The 17,204-nt window shown below is 52.4% G+C and overlaps 1 protein-coding gene and 1 long non-coding RNA gene across 2 annotated transcripts in view; both read left to right on the top strand.

Moving 5' to 3' along the window:
• GFRA2 (GDNF family receptor alpha 2) overlaps window positions 1-14,064 on the top strand; it is a 38,193-nt gene extending 24,129 nt beyond the window's left edge. Inside the window, exons 4-8 of the mRNA XM_014958411.1 lie at window positions 11,464-11,573; window positions 11,666-11,806; window positions 12,496-12,671; window positions 13,689-13,742; window positions 13,924-14,064. Of these exons, the coding sequence (XP_014813897.1) occupies window positions 11,464-11,573; window positions 11,666-11,806; window positions 12,496-12,671; window positions 13,689-13,742; window positions 13,924-14,052 (610 nt within the window). The 3' untranslated portion in view covers window positions 14,053-14,064. The remainder of the gene's footprint in view (window positions 1-11,463; window positions 11,574-11,665; window positions 11,807-12,495; window positions 12,672-13,688; window positions 13,743-13,923) is intronic.
• A 341-nt stretch (window positions 14,065-14,405) lies between these two features.
• Window positions 14,406-15,683, top strand: LOC106897653. The gene is made up of 2 exons (XR_001413809.1): window positions 14,406-14,464; window positions 14,646-15,683. It is a non-coding gene; the product is annotated as an uncharacterized LOC106897653 (long non-coding RNA).
• Window positions 15,684-17,204: the final 1,521 nt, after the last annotated feature.

Below are 17,204 nucleotides of genomic sequence, written 5' to 3' on the forward strand. Positions count from 1 at the left end.
CATCTAGTCCAACTCCCCTGCTGAAGCAGGATTGCCTAGAGCTAGAGCATGTTACTCAGGACTGCATCCAGGCAGGCCTTGAAAATCTCCAAAGAAGGGGACTCCACAACCTCCCTGGGCAGGCTGTTCCAGGGCTCTGTCACCTTTACTGTGAAGAAGTTTTTCCACATATTTGAGTGGAACATCTTATGTTCCAACTTGTGCCCGTTGCCCCTCGTCCTCTCACTGGGAACCACTGAAAAGAGTCTGGCTCCCTCCTCCTTCAACCCTCCCTTGAGATACTTGTAGGCATTGATAAGGTCTCCCCTCAGCCTTCTCTTCTCCAGACTAAAGAGTCCCAGCTCTCTCAGTCTCTCCTCATAAGGGAGATGCTCCAATCCTTGAATCATCTTTGTTGCCCTTCGCTGGACTCTTTCTAGTAGTTCCCTGTCCCTCTTGAACTGGGGAGCCCAGAACTGGACACAGTACTCTAGTTGTGGCCTCACCAGTGCAGAGTAGAGACCATAGGGACCATAGAGATCATCTAGTTCAACCCCCCTGCTAAAGCAGGACCACCCAGAGCTTGTCAGAGCATGTTACTCAGGAGCATCCAGGTGGGGCTTGAAAATCTCCAAAGAAGGTGACTCCACACCCTCCCTGGGCAGCCTGTTCATTGCTGTGAGGCTGGTGAGGTGCTGGAAGAGGTTGCCCAGGGAAGTTGTGGCTGCCCCATCCCTGGTCGGCGAGGCCACGGAGCTGCCGAGCATTAATTATAAGCCTGTTCCTGCATGAAATGAAATTATGCAATTCCCCCTGAAAGAGGTTGAAGCAGCGAAGGGGGAAGCGTGAGGGAGATGATTTGGGAGCTTGCTCCCAGTTGGGAAGGTGTTTTTCCAGCAGCACCGTGGATGCTGCCCGGCCCCAGATGGGGGTCTTTGCTCTGCAAAGCACCCAAATCCAGCATTTCTTTCTGCTCCCACCTTTGGTTTGCAGAGTTTTGCCCTGACCTTGGCTGTTTTCTCCTTGTGGGGCTGCCCGTGGATGCACCCCTTGGATGTGGGCTTGCAAGAGGGTCCCACCCCACCCACCAGAGCCTGGGGGGCTCTGGTCCTGCTCCCTGAGGCTCGGGCAGATGGGTTTGCTCCACCACCCCCCCATTAAAAACCCATTCCGTTGCTCAGGCTGCAGCACTGGGGCATGAGAAGGGTTACGAGCCTGCAGAAGGAGCCCAGGGATGCTCGGAGCTGCTGCCACGCTCCAGCAGCTCGTTTGACCTCCTTGTGTTTGCAGCTGCGAAAGCGTTTAGAAGCGATGACCTACCTGGGGTGAGCTGTGTCTCACACCTGAGCTCGGGGAAAGGGGGGGAAATAATAAGGATTTTTCTCTATTGATGCTGCGTCGCAAGTGAGAGAGGGTCTGGCTTTTTTCTCCCAGGCTTCTGGGGTGGAGAGAGCTCTGGCAGAACCTTCTACGAGTTTGTGGTCCTCACTGCTGTTTTCTCCCTGTCCATCTCTTGATGAGGGAGGGGAGCCCTAGGAGGAGGGGGAAGGGTTTGACACCAAAAGAGGGGAGATGGAGCTGAGCTGTGGGGAAGAACTTCTTTGGGGGGAGGGTGGTGAGAGCCTGGCCCAGGTTGTCCCCCCGAGAAGCTGTGGCTGCCCCATCCCTGGAGGGGTTGAAGGGCAGGTTGGAGGGGGCTTGGAGCAACCTGGGCTGGTGGGCTGGTAAGGTCTCTTCTAATTCAAACCATTCCATGATTCTATGATCTCCCCCTGGAAGTGTCCTCCTGGTGTATCTTCCCCAGGGATGAAGGAATGGCCCTGCACGCTTTGCCTGATGGATGCATGGGCATCATCACCTCCCCTGGCCCGTGAGGAAAGGATGGGGAGTAGAGCTGTTCAAGGAAAACCATCAGTAGAAAGAGACTTATGGGAGAACCTGCTGCCCTTTCTCTTTGACGTTGGCTGCCTGACTTCAGCATCTGTGGGTCCTTCCACCCCAGTGCTGCCCAGACACGGGCAGGGAGTCGCAGCTCCTGTTGCTGTAGGTCTAATTTCCCAATTTAGAGCTGGACATGGCCTGACCCTTCTCCCACAGCTCCAGGCTGCTCTTGGCTCTTTGCCGGTGGGTTTTGGCCGACGTGGAGATGTCAGAGGGATTCAGGGTGGATTTGGCTCGGAGCAAGGAGGAGGGGGTGTCTCATTCAGAGGGTCCTGCTTCAGGCTCGATACTTGGAGCTGCTGTGCCCACCTGATGCTGGGCATTGACATACTCTGTTGTGTGGCTCCTGGACCCCTGGAGATGCTGGTCCAGCCTTGGGGGAGCAGTTTTCTCTGCTCTTCTGCGAAACCCTGGTGGGATTTGCAACCCATGTGCATCCAGGGTGGGTTTGGTTGGTTGGTGGCCCCTTTGCCGGGCGGCTCCGGGTTCATTCTGCAGGGACAGGGTGGTCTGCAGGGTGGCTGGTGGTGGGGGCCTCCTCTCTCTCTCTCTCTCTGCTGCTTCTCCAAGCCCTCTGCGTTTATAAATAACAAAGCCTTGGCAGGCAGCCGCCACCAAGATCATCACCAGGTGCTGGGAATGTGTATAAATAGAGCGTGGAGGCTTTGTCCTCCTTCTCATGGGCATCTGCACCCACCAACCTCCACCCAGGAGCCACCTGGGCATGAAACCCCTCTCCGTGACCCACCATCCCCTGCCCACGGGCAAGGCAGGGCTGGGGTCTGCCCTGGGATTTCCTATCTATGGCTGTGTTTATTGGGCTGGCACCGTGGAGTGATGCTCGTCCTCCTTATCCGCACGTGGCACTGGGAAGGGCATTGAACTTGGAAGCAGATCGGCCACCCCAGGGGTGACAGGAGATGAGATAATGTTCCCCACATGGGCTGCGAGCGTAATTAAGCCTCCTGGCTCCACGCCTGATAAAGGGCAAAGCCCTGGGTGCCAGGAGAGGACTCTGTGGGGAGGTTTTTTGCTGCCACCTCACCGGGGTCAATGCAGAGCTGGGTGGAAGGGGATGTTCCTCAAAGGGGCTGCTACTCCCATGGGACACAACCCACCCCGAGGTCACGGTGGTTCCTTTCCCAAAAGAAGCAGAGGAGTTGGGGGAGAGGGGAAATTCCTAGTCCAGCATGGAAAACAGTCATTTGGGACGTTTTTCTGGCTTTTTTGCCTCTTTCCAGCTGCTCAGGGCTGGTGGTTTAAATGGTCCTTGAACACCAGCCCCTGTCCCATCAGGGGTCACCAAGCTGGGGAGATAAAAACCACCAGCTCTTCCATCACTGCTGATGGAAGGTGATGGTTTTGGACTGGGGTATTTTAACCAGCAGGCAGTGTCCCAGCGTGGGGGGGGGATCCTGGATCACCTTGGGGGGTTCCTGTGGCCAGGAGGAAGGTGATGGGCAGCCCTTGAGCATGGGGCGTTTAAATGGTCCTTGAACACCAGCCCCTGTCCCATCAGGGGTCACCAAGCTGGGGAGATAAAAACCACCAGCTCTTCCATCACTGCTGATGGAAGGTGATGGTTTTGGACTGGGGTATTTTAACCAGCAGGCAGTGTCCCAGCGTGGGGGGGGGATCCTGGATCACCTTGGGGGGTTCCTGTGGCCAGGAGGAAGGTGATGGGCAGCCCTTGAGCATGGGGCGTGAAGGGGTCAGGATGTGGCCCCCCATCTCCCCTGCATCCCTCTGTGGGCTCGGGGAAATGGTCCTTGAACAGCAGCCCCTGTCCCATCAGAGGTCACCAAGCTGGGGAGATAAAAACCACCAGCTCTTCCATCACTGCTGATGGAAGGTGATGGTTTTGGACTGGGGTATTTTAACCAGCAGGCAGTGTCCCAGCGTGGGGGGGGGATCCTGGATCACCTTGGGGGGTTCCTGTGGCCAGGAGGAAGGTGATGGGCAGCCCTTGAGCATGGGGCGTGAAGGGGTCAGGATGTGGCCCCCCATCTCCCCTGCATCCCTCTGTGGGCTCGGGTCTTGGTGAGGGACCAACTTGGAAACTGTGCCCTTCCCTTCAAGGGAGTCGGGTTCAAGATCTGGGTTATTCTGGGCTGAAATCCTGAATTTTGCTGCAGATGAAGCGATTCGGACGGCCTTGACCTTTGAGGCTGCTAAAAAAAAAATTAAAAAAATTAAATAATAATAATAATTAATAATAAAAAATCCCTGGTGAGATGCCCCAGCCCCTTCTCCCAGCTCCTGTCTGTGAGAGTTGGAGCAATCAGGCTCAGATCGCTGCAATTTGTGAAGCTTTTCGTGCCGGGAAGCTCTTCCCGACACGACGGAGGAGCCTGACAAACTCCCCGAGCTTTGTGTCTGATTGCAACGGACAGGTTTTAGCTCCCAGAATATAAAAACCTTTTGCAAAACACTAACCTCAGCTAAGGGGAAAGGGAAGGGAAGGGGAGAAAAAAAGAGCTGATTTCAGCAGCTGCAGTTTGCTGTATTTTTCATCTTGCATCAGCAAGTCGGGAACACAAATAATCTGGTCTTATATGCTTCAGTGATGCTGGTGCTGAAGAATTTCCCAGCCTCCACTGGCTCTAGCTCCTCGGCATCCAAAACCTGGGTGATGTTTCATTTGCTTGAGGTTTTTCCCTTTTTTCAGCATATTTGTGGCCGGGAAGGGAAGGTGGGGGGGGGGTCAGATCCTGCCCAGCTCCTCGCAGGACCCCTGTGTCTGCATCCATGGGTAAAAATGGCAGAAATCATCTCTTTTTGGCTGGGTTTGGGATGTTAATTCAGGAGGGGTACCCCAGGGAGGGGAAGCTTTGCTTTATTGCCTGAGGACCCACGAGGGATGCTCGGCTGGGGAGAGGGGTTGGATCCAGCCTGGCTTGGTATTGATTAAACACCAAACGTGGGAACAAAACCCTGCTTTATTTTTTTATTTTTTTTTTTTATTTAAACCCCACGTTCCTCGTCTTCATGCTCTTTGTTTAGCGCAGACAAAATGCCATCTATAATGGATGTTTCCTTGATAAACAGCCAAGCGGCGGCTCAACTTTCTCATTACGGCGCGTAATGAGAGCAGCTCGGAAGCAGGGCTGGGCTGTCCACAGAGCTGTCTGGGATGAAGAATAAGGAGGATGAGGAGGAAAAGGGGGAAAAAAATACTCCTGGATTCCACAGCAGCTCCGGGAACTTCTCAGGGAGGAGCAATTCTTGTGTCTGGAGGGGGACGGGGCACCGTTGGCTGGTCCCCATGGTAGGTGGCACCACCACTGGGAGAAACCTTAAATCTTAACCTTAAATTAGCAAATTTGCTATCGTTGGTGGCTTTGGCTTCCTGCTATGGGGGGGATAAAAGGAGGGAGCCAGTGGGGCAGCCCCCCTGGGGTACCTCCTGGCACCACCACTGGGAGAAACCTTAAATCTTAACCTTAAATTAGCAAATTTGCTATCGTTGGTGGCTTTGGCTTCCTGCTATGGGGGGGATAAAAGGAGGGAGCCAGTGGGGCAGCCCCCCTGGGGTACCTCCCCCCTGGGGACCTCATGTAAAGGCAGCTGGAAGGGGATCTCTCAACTCCCCAGCCACCTTGCTCAAGGCTAACCCTGCTCTTAACACAGTAATAAGTCAATTGGCGCTGAATAATTAAATAGAGAGCCTTCATAAGTATTGACTTAATGTGACAGCAAGTCTATACTGACTCAGGGTTTGCTTATGTAAACACAATCTCCTGTTCGGCTTAGTTAGCAGTTCAATGAAATAGAACAGTCCTTCAATTAAAATCAAATGATGCGTGCGTTTAATTCTTCCCTTCTCTTACCGGGTAATGATAGGGTTTGAGCATAGGCAGGAGGATAAAAAAAAAAAAAAAGAAGAAAAAAGTCTTTTAACTGCTCTTATCTGTGATGAATCAAAATGCGGTGTCCTAAAAATACATATGGGGAGCTAAACTTCTTAATTAACGGCTCCGAACTTAGCAGTCGGTCTGGTATCTGTCTGTCATCATTTTTTTATTATTTTTCCCCTCTTGCTGGTTCAGTTCTGCTTTAATTTGGGGGTTTCTCCTTTGCTCCTCTCCGGATCATTCTCTTTTCACCCCCATCTCCCCTGGGCGAGGGGCAGCTTTGGGATGGGGGGACCAGCCCTCGCCCTACGGGGAGATGCTGTGCTGTAGCAGGGATGGGATTTTTTCCCTAAAAGCAGGAATAAAACCCTCCAAGTTCATTACCAGAAGAGGCGACTTCAGTCTCCAGAGGCGGCAAGTAACTTTTCCTGGATAAAACAAATATTCCCATTGATCTTTTTCTTTTTCCCCTGTGAACTGTTGACTACTTTGGTCAAGGTTCATCCAGAAAAGTAGAGTTATTTTCCCCTAAAAGCAGGAATAAAACCCTCCAAGTTCATTACCAGAAGAGGCGACTTCAGTCTCCAGAGGCGGCAAGTAACTTTTCCTGGATAAAACAAATATTCCCATTGATCTTTTTCTTTTTCCCCTGTGAACTGTTGACTACTTTGGTCAAGGTTCATCCAGAAAAGTAGAGTTTTGCTCCACTTTCCCTCATTTATTTATATGTTTTTTAGCTGATCCCCATCCCCAGGGCTCTTCCAATTCCCTGACTGCTCTTCTAGGTGTTTAAGGCTAATTTTTTTATATATCTTAGCCTCTCCTGGCTTTGAAAGCCTTCATCCCCAGCAGGATGAGGAGGCAGAGCATGTGTTGGGAGGAAGATGCCCAGCAGCCCCGTGGGTTTTTTGTGTCTTGCTGAGTGTTTTCCATGTTGTCACAGCTTCTTGAGCATCCTCTGCTCTGCAGGGGTTGGGGGGAGAGACTCTCGTGTCTATTAAAGCCATTTTTCCTCGGTCCCTGCAAATTGCCTATGAAAAAAAAAAAAAAAACAAACCAAAAAAAACCAGCCACGTCTTGAGTAATCTCCGCATCTTGGACATTTTCTGCATGAAATATTCAAGAGCCTGATACTGTTCTCTTTGATGGGTGGTGAGTTATTACCAGCGTAGGCGCTTGGGTTTCTCCTAGGCATGCGGTGATGGGAACAATTAGCACCCAATTAGGCACCTTGCATCTGTTCTGGGGCTTTATTTTATTTTTTTTTTCCCCCGCTTAAAAAAAAAAATTATTAAATTGCAACGCACCAACAAGCTGGGGAAAGAAAAAAAAAAAATAAACCAAACCACCACCAAAATCAAAAATTCCTCTGCTGTGTAGGGAACTGTAATCTCCGCATCTTGGACATTTTCTGCATGAAATATTCAAGAGCCTGATACTGTTCTCTTTGATGGGTGGTGAGTTATTACCAGCGTAGGCGCTTGGGTTTCTCCTAGGCATGCGGTGATGGGAACAATTAGCACCCAATTAGGCACCTTGCATCTGTTCTGGGGCTTTATTTTATTTTTTTTTTCCCTTGCTTAAAAAAAAAAAATAAACCAAACCACCACCAAAATCAAAAATTCCTCTGCTGTGTAGGGAACTTTTAATGTCAGAGTGAGCTGGTGAGCTGAATTCCTGCGTGATAACAAGGGTAGGAGAGGATTTTGGTGCCAGGAGAGGATGGGGTGGTCCCTGCAGTGATGCAAAAAGTCCCCAAAATGGGACATATCTGCACCGGGGGTGTCTGGGCACCGCAGGGACCCAGGTCCCCGGGAGGTGTGTGGAGATGGGGAGGGAGAAGGAGCCCCTGGAGCTGCCTCCCCTTGGTGTTGTCCTGCTCTTTTTCACCCAGAAATCCACCGTATTTTCTAGAAGCAGCTTGTAACCTCTTGGCTTTGAAACCCAGCTCTTGGAAGGGGTTTGGGGGAAGATACATGCGTGTGTGTGTGTATATATATATAATTAATTTTTGTTAAGCCCTTTCTTCACTCATTTTTTGTCAACTTGGAGGCCTTTTGGGGAAAACACCACGCTGTGCCCTGCAGCTCCCTGTGTCACCGTCCCCCTCTCTCCATCCCCAGCCCTTTGCAGGCAGAGACTGCCCATTCCCACGCTGTGCCCTGCAGCTCCTTGTGTCACTGTCCCCCTCTCTCCATCCCCAGCCCTTTGCAGGCAGAGACTGCCCATTCCCACCTGCTGCCAGGAGCTGCCAGCCGGCAATTTGGCACCAATTCCTCCTGTTTCTGCTAAGATGGACTTGGCTCCTTCTACTTTTTTCTTTTTTTTTTTTCCCCGGGCACTTAAAAGCAGAAATCTGAGAAACTATGGGCCGGCTCCAGGAGGGGTTTATTCCTGGCAGGGAGAGTCTCATCCAAACGACTGCAAACTCATTGTATACAACGGAAAGAGTGACATCTGGCTTGGATATTCTGGAAAGATTACCAGCTGGCTTGTCATGTATTATGAAAAGAATAACATTTGCCTTAGAGGATGCTACAAGCCAGGAGCAGGGCCCCGGGGAGCAGCGTGACAAATTTGCGTGGCGCTGGGTGATGAACTTGCCGCGGTTCTTTAAGAGGATTGACGTGCCTTCGCCTCTAATTTGGGGAGGGGGGGGGGAAATACTGTCGGAAACTTTATTTATCTCCCACGGAGGGGAGGAGGAGAGGGACTCCAGACACCTTCCTGCCATGGGGATGGTGTGAAAGGAGAAGGGTTGGAGCTTTTTTGCTTTTCTGCTCTGTAAAAGCCCACCCCCCCCACCTCCCAGTTGGGCTTTTCTTTCCCCCAGTTTGCAAATGGGGAGAAAAAACGCCTTGATCCAAGGCTGGTTTTGGCCGTGGGGAGGGCTGAGCACTGCAAATATTTCCTTATCTGGCTTTGTGCATCTCCACTAGGGAGATGGTGTGTCAAGAGCTGAGCATCAGCCCCAGGAATGGGCACAGGATGGGACCCCCCCTCCACCTTCCCTCCTCGCCGCTGGTGGAAACTTTGGGGATTTTCTTTCTAAATCACTGAGGGAGGGAAATAAATGTGGGTCTGGCCAAAATAACCTGCAGGTGGGCTTGGGGGAGTTGTGTTTGAAGGGGGAAAGGGAGGGAGAGGCGGTGCTGGTTCCTTTACTGCTACTTATCGGCATCCAGGAGTCCTGTCTTCTCCTCGGGAGGGCTTGGATAACCCAGATGAAGAGGCTGACCTTGCCCTGGAAATTTGGAGCCCGTCGGGAGGCTGTAAGTGGGTCAGGCAGCTGGTGGAAGTGGGAAAATAATCCAGTTCAACACCACTGGCAGCTCCTCAGCAGGAGAAAACCCAGAGCAGCCTGCGCCGCCAGCCTTGGGAAGAAGCAAAAAGAAGGTCCCAAGCGATGCTGGGCTCCCCAAAAGGACCAGGGGAGTCCCCAGAAGAGGCTCAGCTGCTCCACAGAAGGGGGTTGTGTTGGTGGCTGAAAAACCTCGTGACCTGGAAAAAGCCCCGGGTCAGGGATGGCTGGAAACAGCAAAAATCTCCAGGAAATCACTGCGTTCCCCCATGGAGCATCCAGTGCTCTGGTCCAGCCCTGAGCAGCTGGGCTTTATTCCCTCCTCTGTCCTTAATTAGCCCACGAAATTGCAGTGGCCTCCTGGCTACGGGCTCAGCAGCAGCATCTCTGCTCCTCCCCAGCGCTGGCTGCATTTTGGGGGTGCCTGTCCCCCCCCCATTCCCCCCATGCACTCGGGATGGGGTGTGATGAAAAGCGCTGGCTGGATGTCAGGTATCCCTGCAGACCCCTTCTGCTTCCTTCAGTCCTGTATTTAATTTGATCAAAACCTTCTGAAAACAAATCATTCCTATTTAAAAAAAAAAAAAAAAAGAAAAAAGAAAAAGAAAATAAATCACACCACAATTTCTACCCTTTATTTTCATCAGTTCTTATGGCTTTAGGCAGGTACCGTTGGATGATTCAATCACCGGTTGGACAAAGATGACATTTAATTAAGAAGGAAGGAAGAGGAAGCTAAAGGAAATAATGTATGCCTTCTTCTTGCTGTATGAAGTGTGGGGGAAAGGAAAAAAAAAAAAAAAAAGGAGCTGAGGAGATTTTCTGTTGTAAAATGCAAAGTCTCATCTACGGTGTCAGCAACTTGGCTGCTTCGCAGCGATTCCTCCCTGTGATTGAGCTCCAGCCTGGGCCCCGGTTCAGCCTCGTGTCTCCTCGGTTAATGACTGAGTCAATTTGGAAAACTACAGCCCATCCATCTGTCCACCTGGTCCATCCGTCCGGCCTCCTCTGCATCCTTCCTGCTTCTTTCTCCTCCTGCCTCTGGTGATACGGTTCATCCTGAGGAGAAAAAAAAATAATAGATCTTCAGAGCATCATGTGGGAAGTGTGGGTTTGTGTCTGTGGGGTGGGGGGTGCCCACACCCCTGGAAATAACTCTGCTTCCATCTCTCCTTCTGCTTTCTCTGTGCCCTGAGCGGTGAGAAAAGATGAGATAATCAAGCCAATAATTGGGTTAGGAGTGGAAATCGGCTTCTCTTCTGCCCTGGGGAGGCCCCAGCTGGAGCACTGGGACCAGTTCTGGGCTCCCCAGTTCCAGAAGGACAGGGAACTGCTGGGGAGGGGACAGCAGAGGCTCCAGAGATGATCAAGGGACTGGAGCATCTCCCTTCCGAGGAAAGGCTGAGGGACTTGGGGCTTTTGAGTGTGGAGAAGAGAAGGCTGAGGGGGGATCTGATCAACACCTCTAAATACTGAAAGGGTGGGTGTCAGGAGGATGGGGCTGGTCTTTTTTCAGTGGTGCCCAGGGACAGGACAAGAGGAAATGGGCACAGACTTGAACATAAGAAGTTCCATCTCAACACAAGGAGGAACTTCTTTGCTGTGAGGGTGGCAGAGCCCTGGCAGAGGCTGCCCAGGGAAGTGGTGGGGTCTCCTTCTCTGGAGACATTCCAAATTCCCCCCTGGACACGTTCCTGTGGGACCTGCTCTGGGTGGCCCTGCTTTGGGAAGGGGGTTGGAGGAGATGATCTCCAGAGGTCCCTTCGAACCCCATGGGATTCTGTGATTCAGTGTTCCTCCATTCTCCCCGTCCTTCTGCCCTTACCCAGCCCAGGGCAGGAGCATCTCCGTGCTCCAAGGTCTCTGCGAGGTTTCCTTTTGCTTTTGGTTTTGTTTAGATTTTTTTCCTTTTCTCGGCTGCAAACAAGAAGACGGGAAAAATGTAACCCCCAACCTCAGGCATTTTAATTGCGCTCGGAGCTTTAACATTTCAGGGGGAAAGATAAAAACAAGCAGTGAAATTTTACGGGCGGGTAATGACGCCGGGAGCAGCGCGGCCAAACGAGGTCGTGAAGTTTATGGTGTGCTCTGTCGGTCGGGATGCTCTGGGGAGATGGGGAGCAGTAAAGGATGGAGGAATGAGGGTCCCACACCCCGTTGGGTACCCACCCGTGGGCAGACACCCCTCCCTCACCCGTCACCCTCTAAGTGAGACAAGAAGTTGCACCTCCTGAGCCTGGATCTCATTTAGATCTCCTTTCTCCAGCCCCTTTATCCTCTTTTCTCTCCTTTATTTTCTCTTAAAATGTCACCTCTCGCTGTTGAGATGCTCTGAGCCGGGAGTGGGGGTGAAATCCCATCCCTCTCCCTCTTGTTCTTCCCACCCAGGTCCCGTCTGGCCGATTTCCACACCAACTGCCAAGCATCCTTCCAGTCCCTGACCAGTTGCCCCGGGGACAACTACCAGGCGTGCCTGGGCTCCTACGCGGGGCTCATCGGTGAGTGCTGGAGGGGGTTCAGGGTGGAGAAGGGTCTCTTCCACTGAGGTCCTTCATCTCTCTTCATCATCCTCTTCCTCTTCCGGGACCAGGCTTTGACATGACGCCCAACTACGTCGACGCCAGCCCCACCAGCATCACCATCTCGCCCTGGTGCTCCTGCAAAGGCAGCGGCAACATGGAAGAGGAGTGTGAGAAGTTCCTCCGAGACTTCACGGAAAACCCCTGTCTCCGTAAGGCTCTTCTCCAACCCCATTCCTCCCCCCTGGGGGTGTGCAGCCCCCCCGCCCCCCCTAAACATCCCCCGTCACCCTCTAAATGGGACAAGAAGTTGCGCCTCCTGAGCATAGATCTCATTTAGATCTCCTTTCTCCAGCCCCTTTATCCTCTTTTCTCTCCTTTATTTTCTCTTAAAATGTCACCTCTCGCTGTTGAGATGCTCTGAGCCGGGAGTGGGGGTGAAATCCCATCCCTCTCCCTCTTGTTCTTCCCACCCAGGTCCCGTCTGGCCGATTTCCACACCAACTGCCAAGCATCCTTCCAGTCCCTGACCAGTTGCCCCGGGGACAACTACCAGGCGTGCCTGGGCTCCTACGCGGGGCTCATCGGTGAGTGCTGGAGGGGGTTCAGGGTGGAGAAGGGTCTCTTCCACTGAGGTCCTTCATCTCTCTTCATCATCCTCTTCCTCTTCCGGGACCAGGCTTTGACATGACGCCCAACTACGTCGACGCCAGCCCCACCAGCATCACCATCTCGCCCTGGTGCTCCTGCAAAGGCAGCGGCAACATGGAAGAGGAGTGTGAGAAGTTCCTCCGAGACTTCACGGAAAACCCCTGTCTCCGTAAGGCTCTTCTCCAACCCCATTCCTCCCCCCTGGGGGTGTGCAGCCCCCCCGCCCCCCCTAAACATCTCCTCTCCCCAGGAAATGCCATCCAAGCCTTTGGCAACGGCACCGACGTGAACCTGGCCCCCAAGAACCCATCACCCCCCATCACCCTGCCGCCGAAGACGGAGAAGAGCCCGGCCTTGCCGGATGACATCAACGACAGCAACACCATCTACGACACGAGCGTCATCACCACCTGCACCTCCATCCAGGTAGGAGACCCCAGTTCCAGTCACTGGTGCAAACCTGGGGGCAACTGGTCTGGACCCTTGGTGGGTCCATCAGCCAGAAGATCTGCTGCAGCCCATGGGCAGTAGAACTTCTGGTTGGACTTTTTGGATGGAGTGGATGGAGTCATCTGGACAAGTTGCTGTGGGACCTGCTCTGAGTGGACCTGCTTTGGCAGGGGGTTGGACTGGTGATCTCCAGAGGTCCCTTCCAACCCCATGTGATTCTGTGATCTTGCTCTGGATGTGGTGTTAGCACCCAGGTGCCCAGCAGGATCCGGCCATTCCTGGTACTGGGGGGTCTGGGCACTGCCTGGGGGATCTGGTGTGGGGAAAGGAGGGATCCCTGCCCTTCCCATCCCCATCCCTCGCTCCAGGATCATCCCCTGCCCAGCAAGGGCAAGGTGAGCTGGAGTAGCTGCCCTGAGCCCAACTGCTCTCATTTTGGGGTGAAAACAGCTTGAATCCCACACGGTTTTGGGAAAACCTGAAAATTACCTATTTTCTTGCATCACACTGGGCTTGTGGGTTCACACTTTGTTCCTTGGGTGGAAAGGTGCTGCAGAGAGGAGCGGGACTGGGGGGGTGTCTGTGGCCAAGGGGTGTCACAGGGGTGTAGGCAGGAGTATTTGCAGCAGGGAGCATGAGGGGGGGGATGAATATTTGAGTCCTTCCAGCCTCTGTTTTCTTTGCACTCTCTGCTGCTTCGGGCAGGAGCCCAGAGCCTCTGGGGGAGAAGGGATGGAGCCCCTTTTTCTTTCTCCTCTCCTTTTTGAGAGCCCTGGGTGTTTGGGAAGCTCATGGGGGAGGCTTCACACTTCAACACCAGCTTGTGCTCCGGGCTGGGATTGTCCCCTGCACAGGGCATCACCCCAGGCATCACCTCACACCCTCGGCAGCTCCTGGGGGGGAACTTGGGGACCCCAAATCTCAGGGTGTGACCCCCGTCAGGAGCCCATACCTTCCCCTAAGCCTTTCTCCTTCCTCCTTTCTCCTCTCCAGGAGCACGGAGCGAAGCTAAACAAGTCCAAAGAGCAGAGCCTGTGCTACTCAGAGGTAGGTTTGGGGCAGGGAGGGGGGTCCTGGGGCTGGGAGGAACTACAAATGGCTTGGGAAGGATGCACCAGGGATCACCGGCTTCACTGCCCAGAGGGCAAAAATAGATGTTTTTCAAGTTTGGATGGTTTTTCCCCCAAAAAGAACCCTGGGTGAAGCTCTACTCTCCCCTCACCCACAGACCCAGCTCACCACGGACATCATGCCAGACCAGAAGACCTTCGTGGACCAGAAGGCAGGCGGCAGCCGGCACCGGGCGGGCGGGATCCTGCCCCTCGTGCCCATCCTCCTGCTGAAGCTGATGGTATAGAGGGCGAGGAAGGCAGCGGGATGGGGACCCTGGCCCAGGTGTGCCCCCCTCCCCCAACACACACTGGCCCCCACCTCGGCTCCCACCAGGGACAGGAAGGACCATCCTCCTGCCATCTCCTCTCCTTTTTGAGAGCCCTGGGTGTTTGGGAAGCTCATGGGGGAGGCTTCACACTTCAACACCAGCTTGTGCTCCGAGCTGGGATTGTCCCCTGCACAGGGCATCACCCCAGGCATCACCTCACACCCTCGGCAGCTCCTGGGGGGGAACTTGGGGACCCCAAATCTCAGGGTGTGACCCCCGTCAGGAGCCCATACCTTCCCCTAAGCCTTTCTCCTTCCTCCTTTCTCCTCTCCAGGAGCACGGAGCGAAGCTAAACAAGTCCAAAGAGCAGAGCCTGTGCTACTCAGAGGTAGGTTTGGGGCAGGGAGGGGGGTCCTGGGGCTGGGAGGAACTACAAATGGCTTGGGAAGGATGCACCAGGGATCACCGGCTTCACTGCCCAGAGGGCAAAAATAGATGTTTTTCAAGTTTGGATGGTTTTTCCCCCAAAAAGAACCCTGGGTGAAGCTCTACTCTCCCCTCACCCACAGACCCAGCTCACCACGGACATCATGCCAGACCAGAAGACCTTCGTGGACCAGAAGGCAGGCGGCAGCCGGCACCGGGCGGGCGGGATCCTGCCCCTCGTGCCCATCCTCCTGCTGAAGCTGATGGTATAGAGGGCGAGGAAGGCAGCGGGACGGGGACCCTGGCCCAGGTGTGCCCCCCTCCCCCAACACACACTGGCCCCCACCTCGGCTCCCACCAGGGACAGGAAGGACCATCCTCCTGCCAGAGACTGAACCGCTGGAGATGCCGAGCCCCGGGCACGCCGGGTGGCAGGAGGGACCCTCACCACGTTGGAAAACTTTGGTGGTTTTCTTCCTCTTTTCATTTTTCCCTCTTTATTTTTTTTATTTTTTTTTTTTTTGGCCTGGGGGTGGGGAAGGTCTTTTTTGGTGCAGTTGGGTTTCTCTTCTAAAGCAGGAGCCCGCTGCTCGTGGTGAACCCCCCCCTGCCACAGGGAATTCCGAGCTGCCAGAGGCACCGGGGAGGGAAAATAATCCTGGAGAGGAGTTTTGGCAGAGGTTTTTTTGCCGGACCCATCATCCTGGAGAGGCCATGGGGAGGCCACGGGGACGGCGAGGTTTCCACATTGAAGCATCCTGAAGGATGGAGGTGCCATCAGGAGGCTCTTCTTCATCCTCCGAGGGGACTCGTTCCAGCTCTTGATGTTGTTATTGGGGTTGCTTTGGGGTTGGGTTTTTTTGGTTTGTTGGTTTTTTTTTTAATTCATTTCCCATGGTTGGCGAGAGTTTTCAAAGGGAAAGAGAAAAGAAGCTCCTGTTCACACGTCGTGAGGTTGTCCTGGTGTTCCCAATCTGTCACTTGGAGGGGGGGAGAGTTTTCTTTTATTATTTTTTGTTTTCTTTTTAAACATTTGTCCAGTCAAATTTGGGTTGGGATCTGACCCGACCTCTATGTTTCCCTCCATCCTCTCCATTTCCTTTCTTTTATATATACATATATAGTGTATGTATATAACGTTCACCTATACCTACATATATGTATGTATAGACATAACCATATACATCTACAGTGTGGCTTTTTTTTTTTTTCATTTCCTTTTTTCCTTTGTTTTTAAAAAAGAAGAAAAAACCTGCTCGAACGGCAACAACAACTTAAAAATGTATTATTATTGTAAAGTTTATTTTTTTTAATAATGTCTATAATGGAAAAAAAAAAAAAAAAAGGAAAAAAAAAAAATAAACCAAGAACAACCAACCAAGGAACGAAGCAGCACGAGCTCCTCTGAGCATCCTCCTCTGCCTGGGGCTGTGTTTCCCCCCCCCCCCCAGGGTTGGGGGGGGGAAAAAATGGGGTGGGGGGACATGGCCCTTCAGCTGCAGAAACCGCAGGGATTTGGGTCAGTCTAAATATTTTGCAAGGCTGCAAACAATCCCCCGACTGTTTTGCTCGGGGAGACAAGCAAACAAGCAAACATTTCAAAGGAGCTGACACGTTCCCGTGTGGCAGGAGGGTTGGTTTTTTTTTTTTTTTTATGTGCAATAACTTTGTTTTTGAAAATACCATCCTTTTCCCTTTATGTCTTTCGTTTTTTTTTTTTCCTGAGCAACCTGACGGTGCTTAAAACCAAACCGAAACGCTGAGATTTGGGTCACACAAAACATCAAGTTTCTTGAGTCAGATGAAGATATTTATTTCTTTTCTTTTTTTTTTTTTTTTTCCTCTTTTGTTTTTTTTTTTTTACTGCTCGTGCCAAGGAACAGAAACATCAACCCCTCATCCAGCTCTGCCTGCGGAAAAAAAACGGGATGTCAAGGGCATCTCGGGGACCTGGGGATGCCAAAATCTGAGCTGAAGGACCAGCTGGGCTGTTTTGGAGGGTGCTGGTGGAGAGGGGAGGGAGGGAGATATATATATATATATTTATATATATTCCCTTTTGCAGCGCGGAAAAAAGAAAACACCTTTGATGTGGAAGTTGGCGCGGGGAAAATAAACATGTCACGTCTCTCGCAGGAGTCGCGTTGCAAACCCAGGCTGCTCTTTACCATCTTCTCTCCTCTAACAGCCAGGAAAATGACAGCTCGGAGAGAGGGAGCCAGATGTGCTGAGCAGTTTGGCACCGGAGGAAAAAAAAAAAGAAAAAAAAGAAAAAAGAAAAAGAAAAAAAAAAACTCTAGGCACGGAGGGGGGCGTTCGAGGGGGTTCTCCAGCCAACTTTGGGGGTCACCCAGACGTGTCCTCCTGCTTCAAAGTTTCAGCAGTGACATGTGGACCCCCCCGAGCACCCTGATCCTTTAGGAAAAGGGCTGTAAAATAGAGTGGAGGTTGCTCTTTTTGGTGGTGGTTTGATTTCCTTCTTCCCTGAGGAGGTTGGAAAGGCTTGAGGCTGTTCTGAAAGGTTTATGGATTGCTTTGCTAGAAAAGGTCAGGGAGAAACATCTCCATCCTAGAGCTGATGCCGTGGCTGATTCCCGATGGATATCTGCACCCCCAGGAGATGTCCATCCTGTTCTCCAGGTCTTCCAGCTAAGGAGGCACCAGCAAAGGGCTTCCAATGAGCCTGAGTTAACTGTTGTCCC

This window comes from Calidris pugnax, unplaced genomic scaffold (genome assembly GCF_001431845.1).
Source record: "Calidris pugnax isolate Ruff unplaced genomic scaffold, ASM143184v1 scaffold280, whole genome shotgun sequence".
In the NCBI taxonomy this organism is placed as follows: Eukaryota; Metazoa; Chordata; class Aves; order Charadriiformes; family Scolopacidae; genus Calidris; species Calidris pugnax.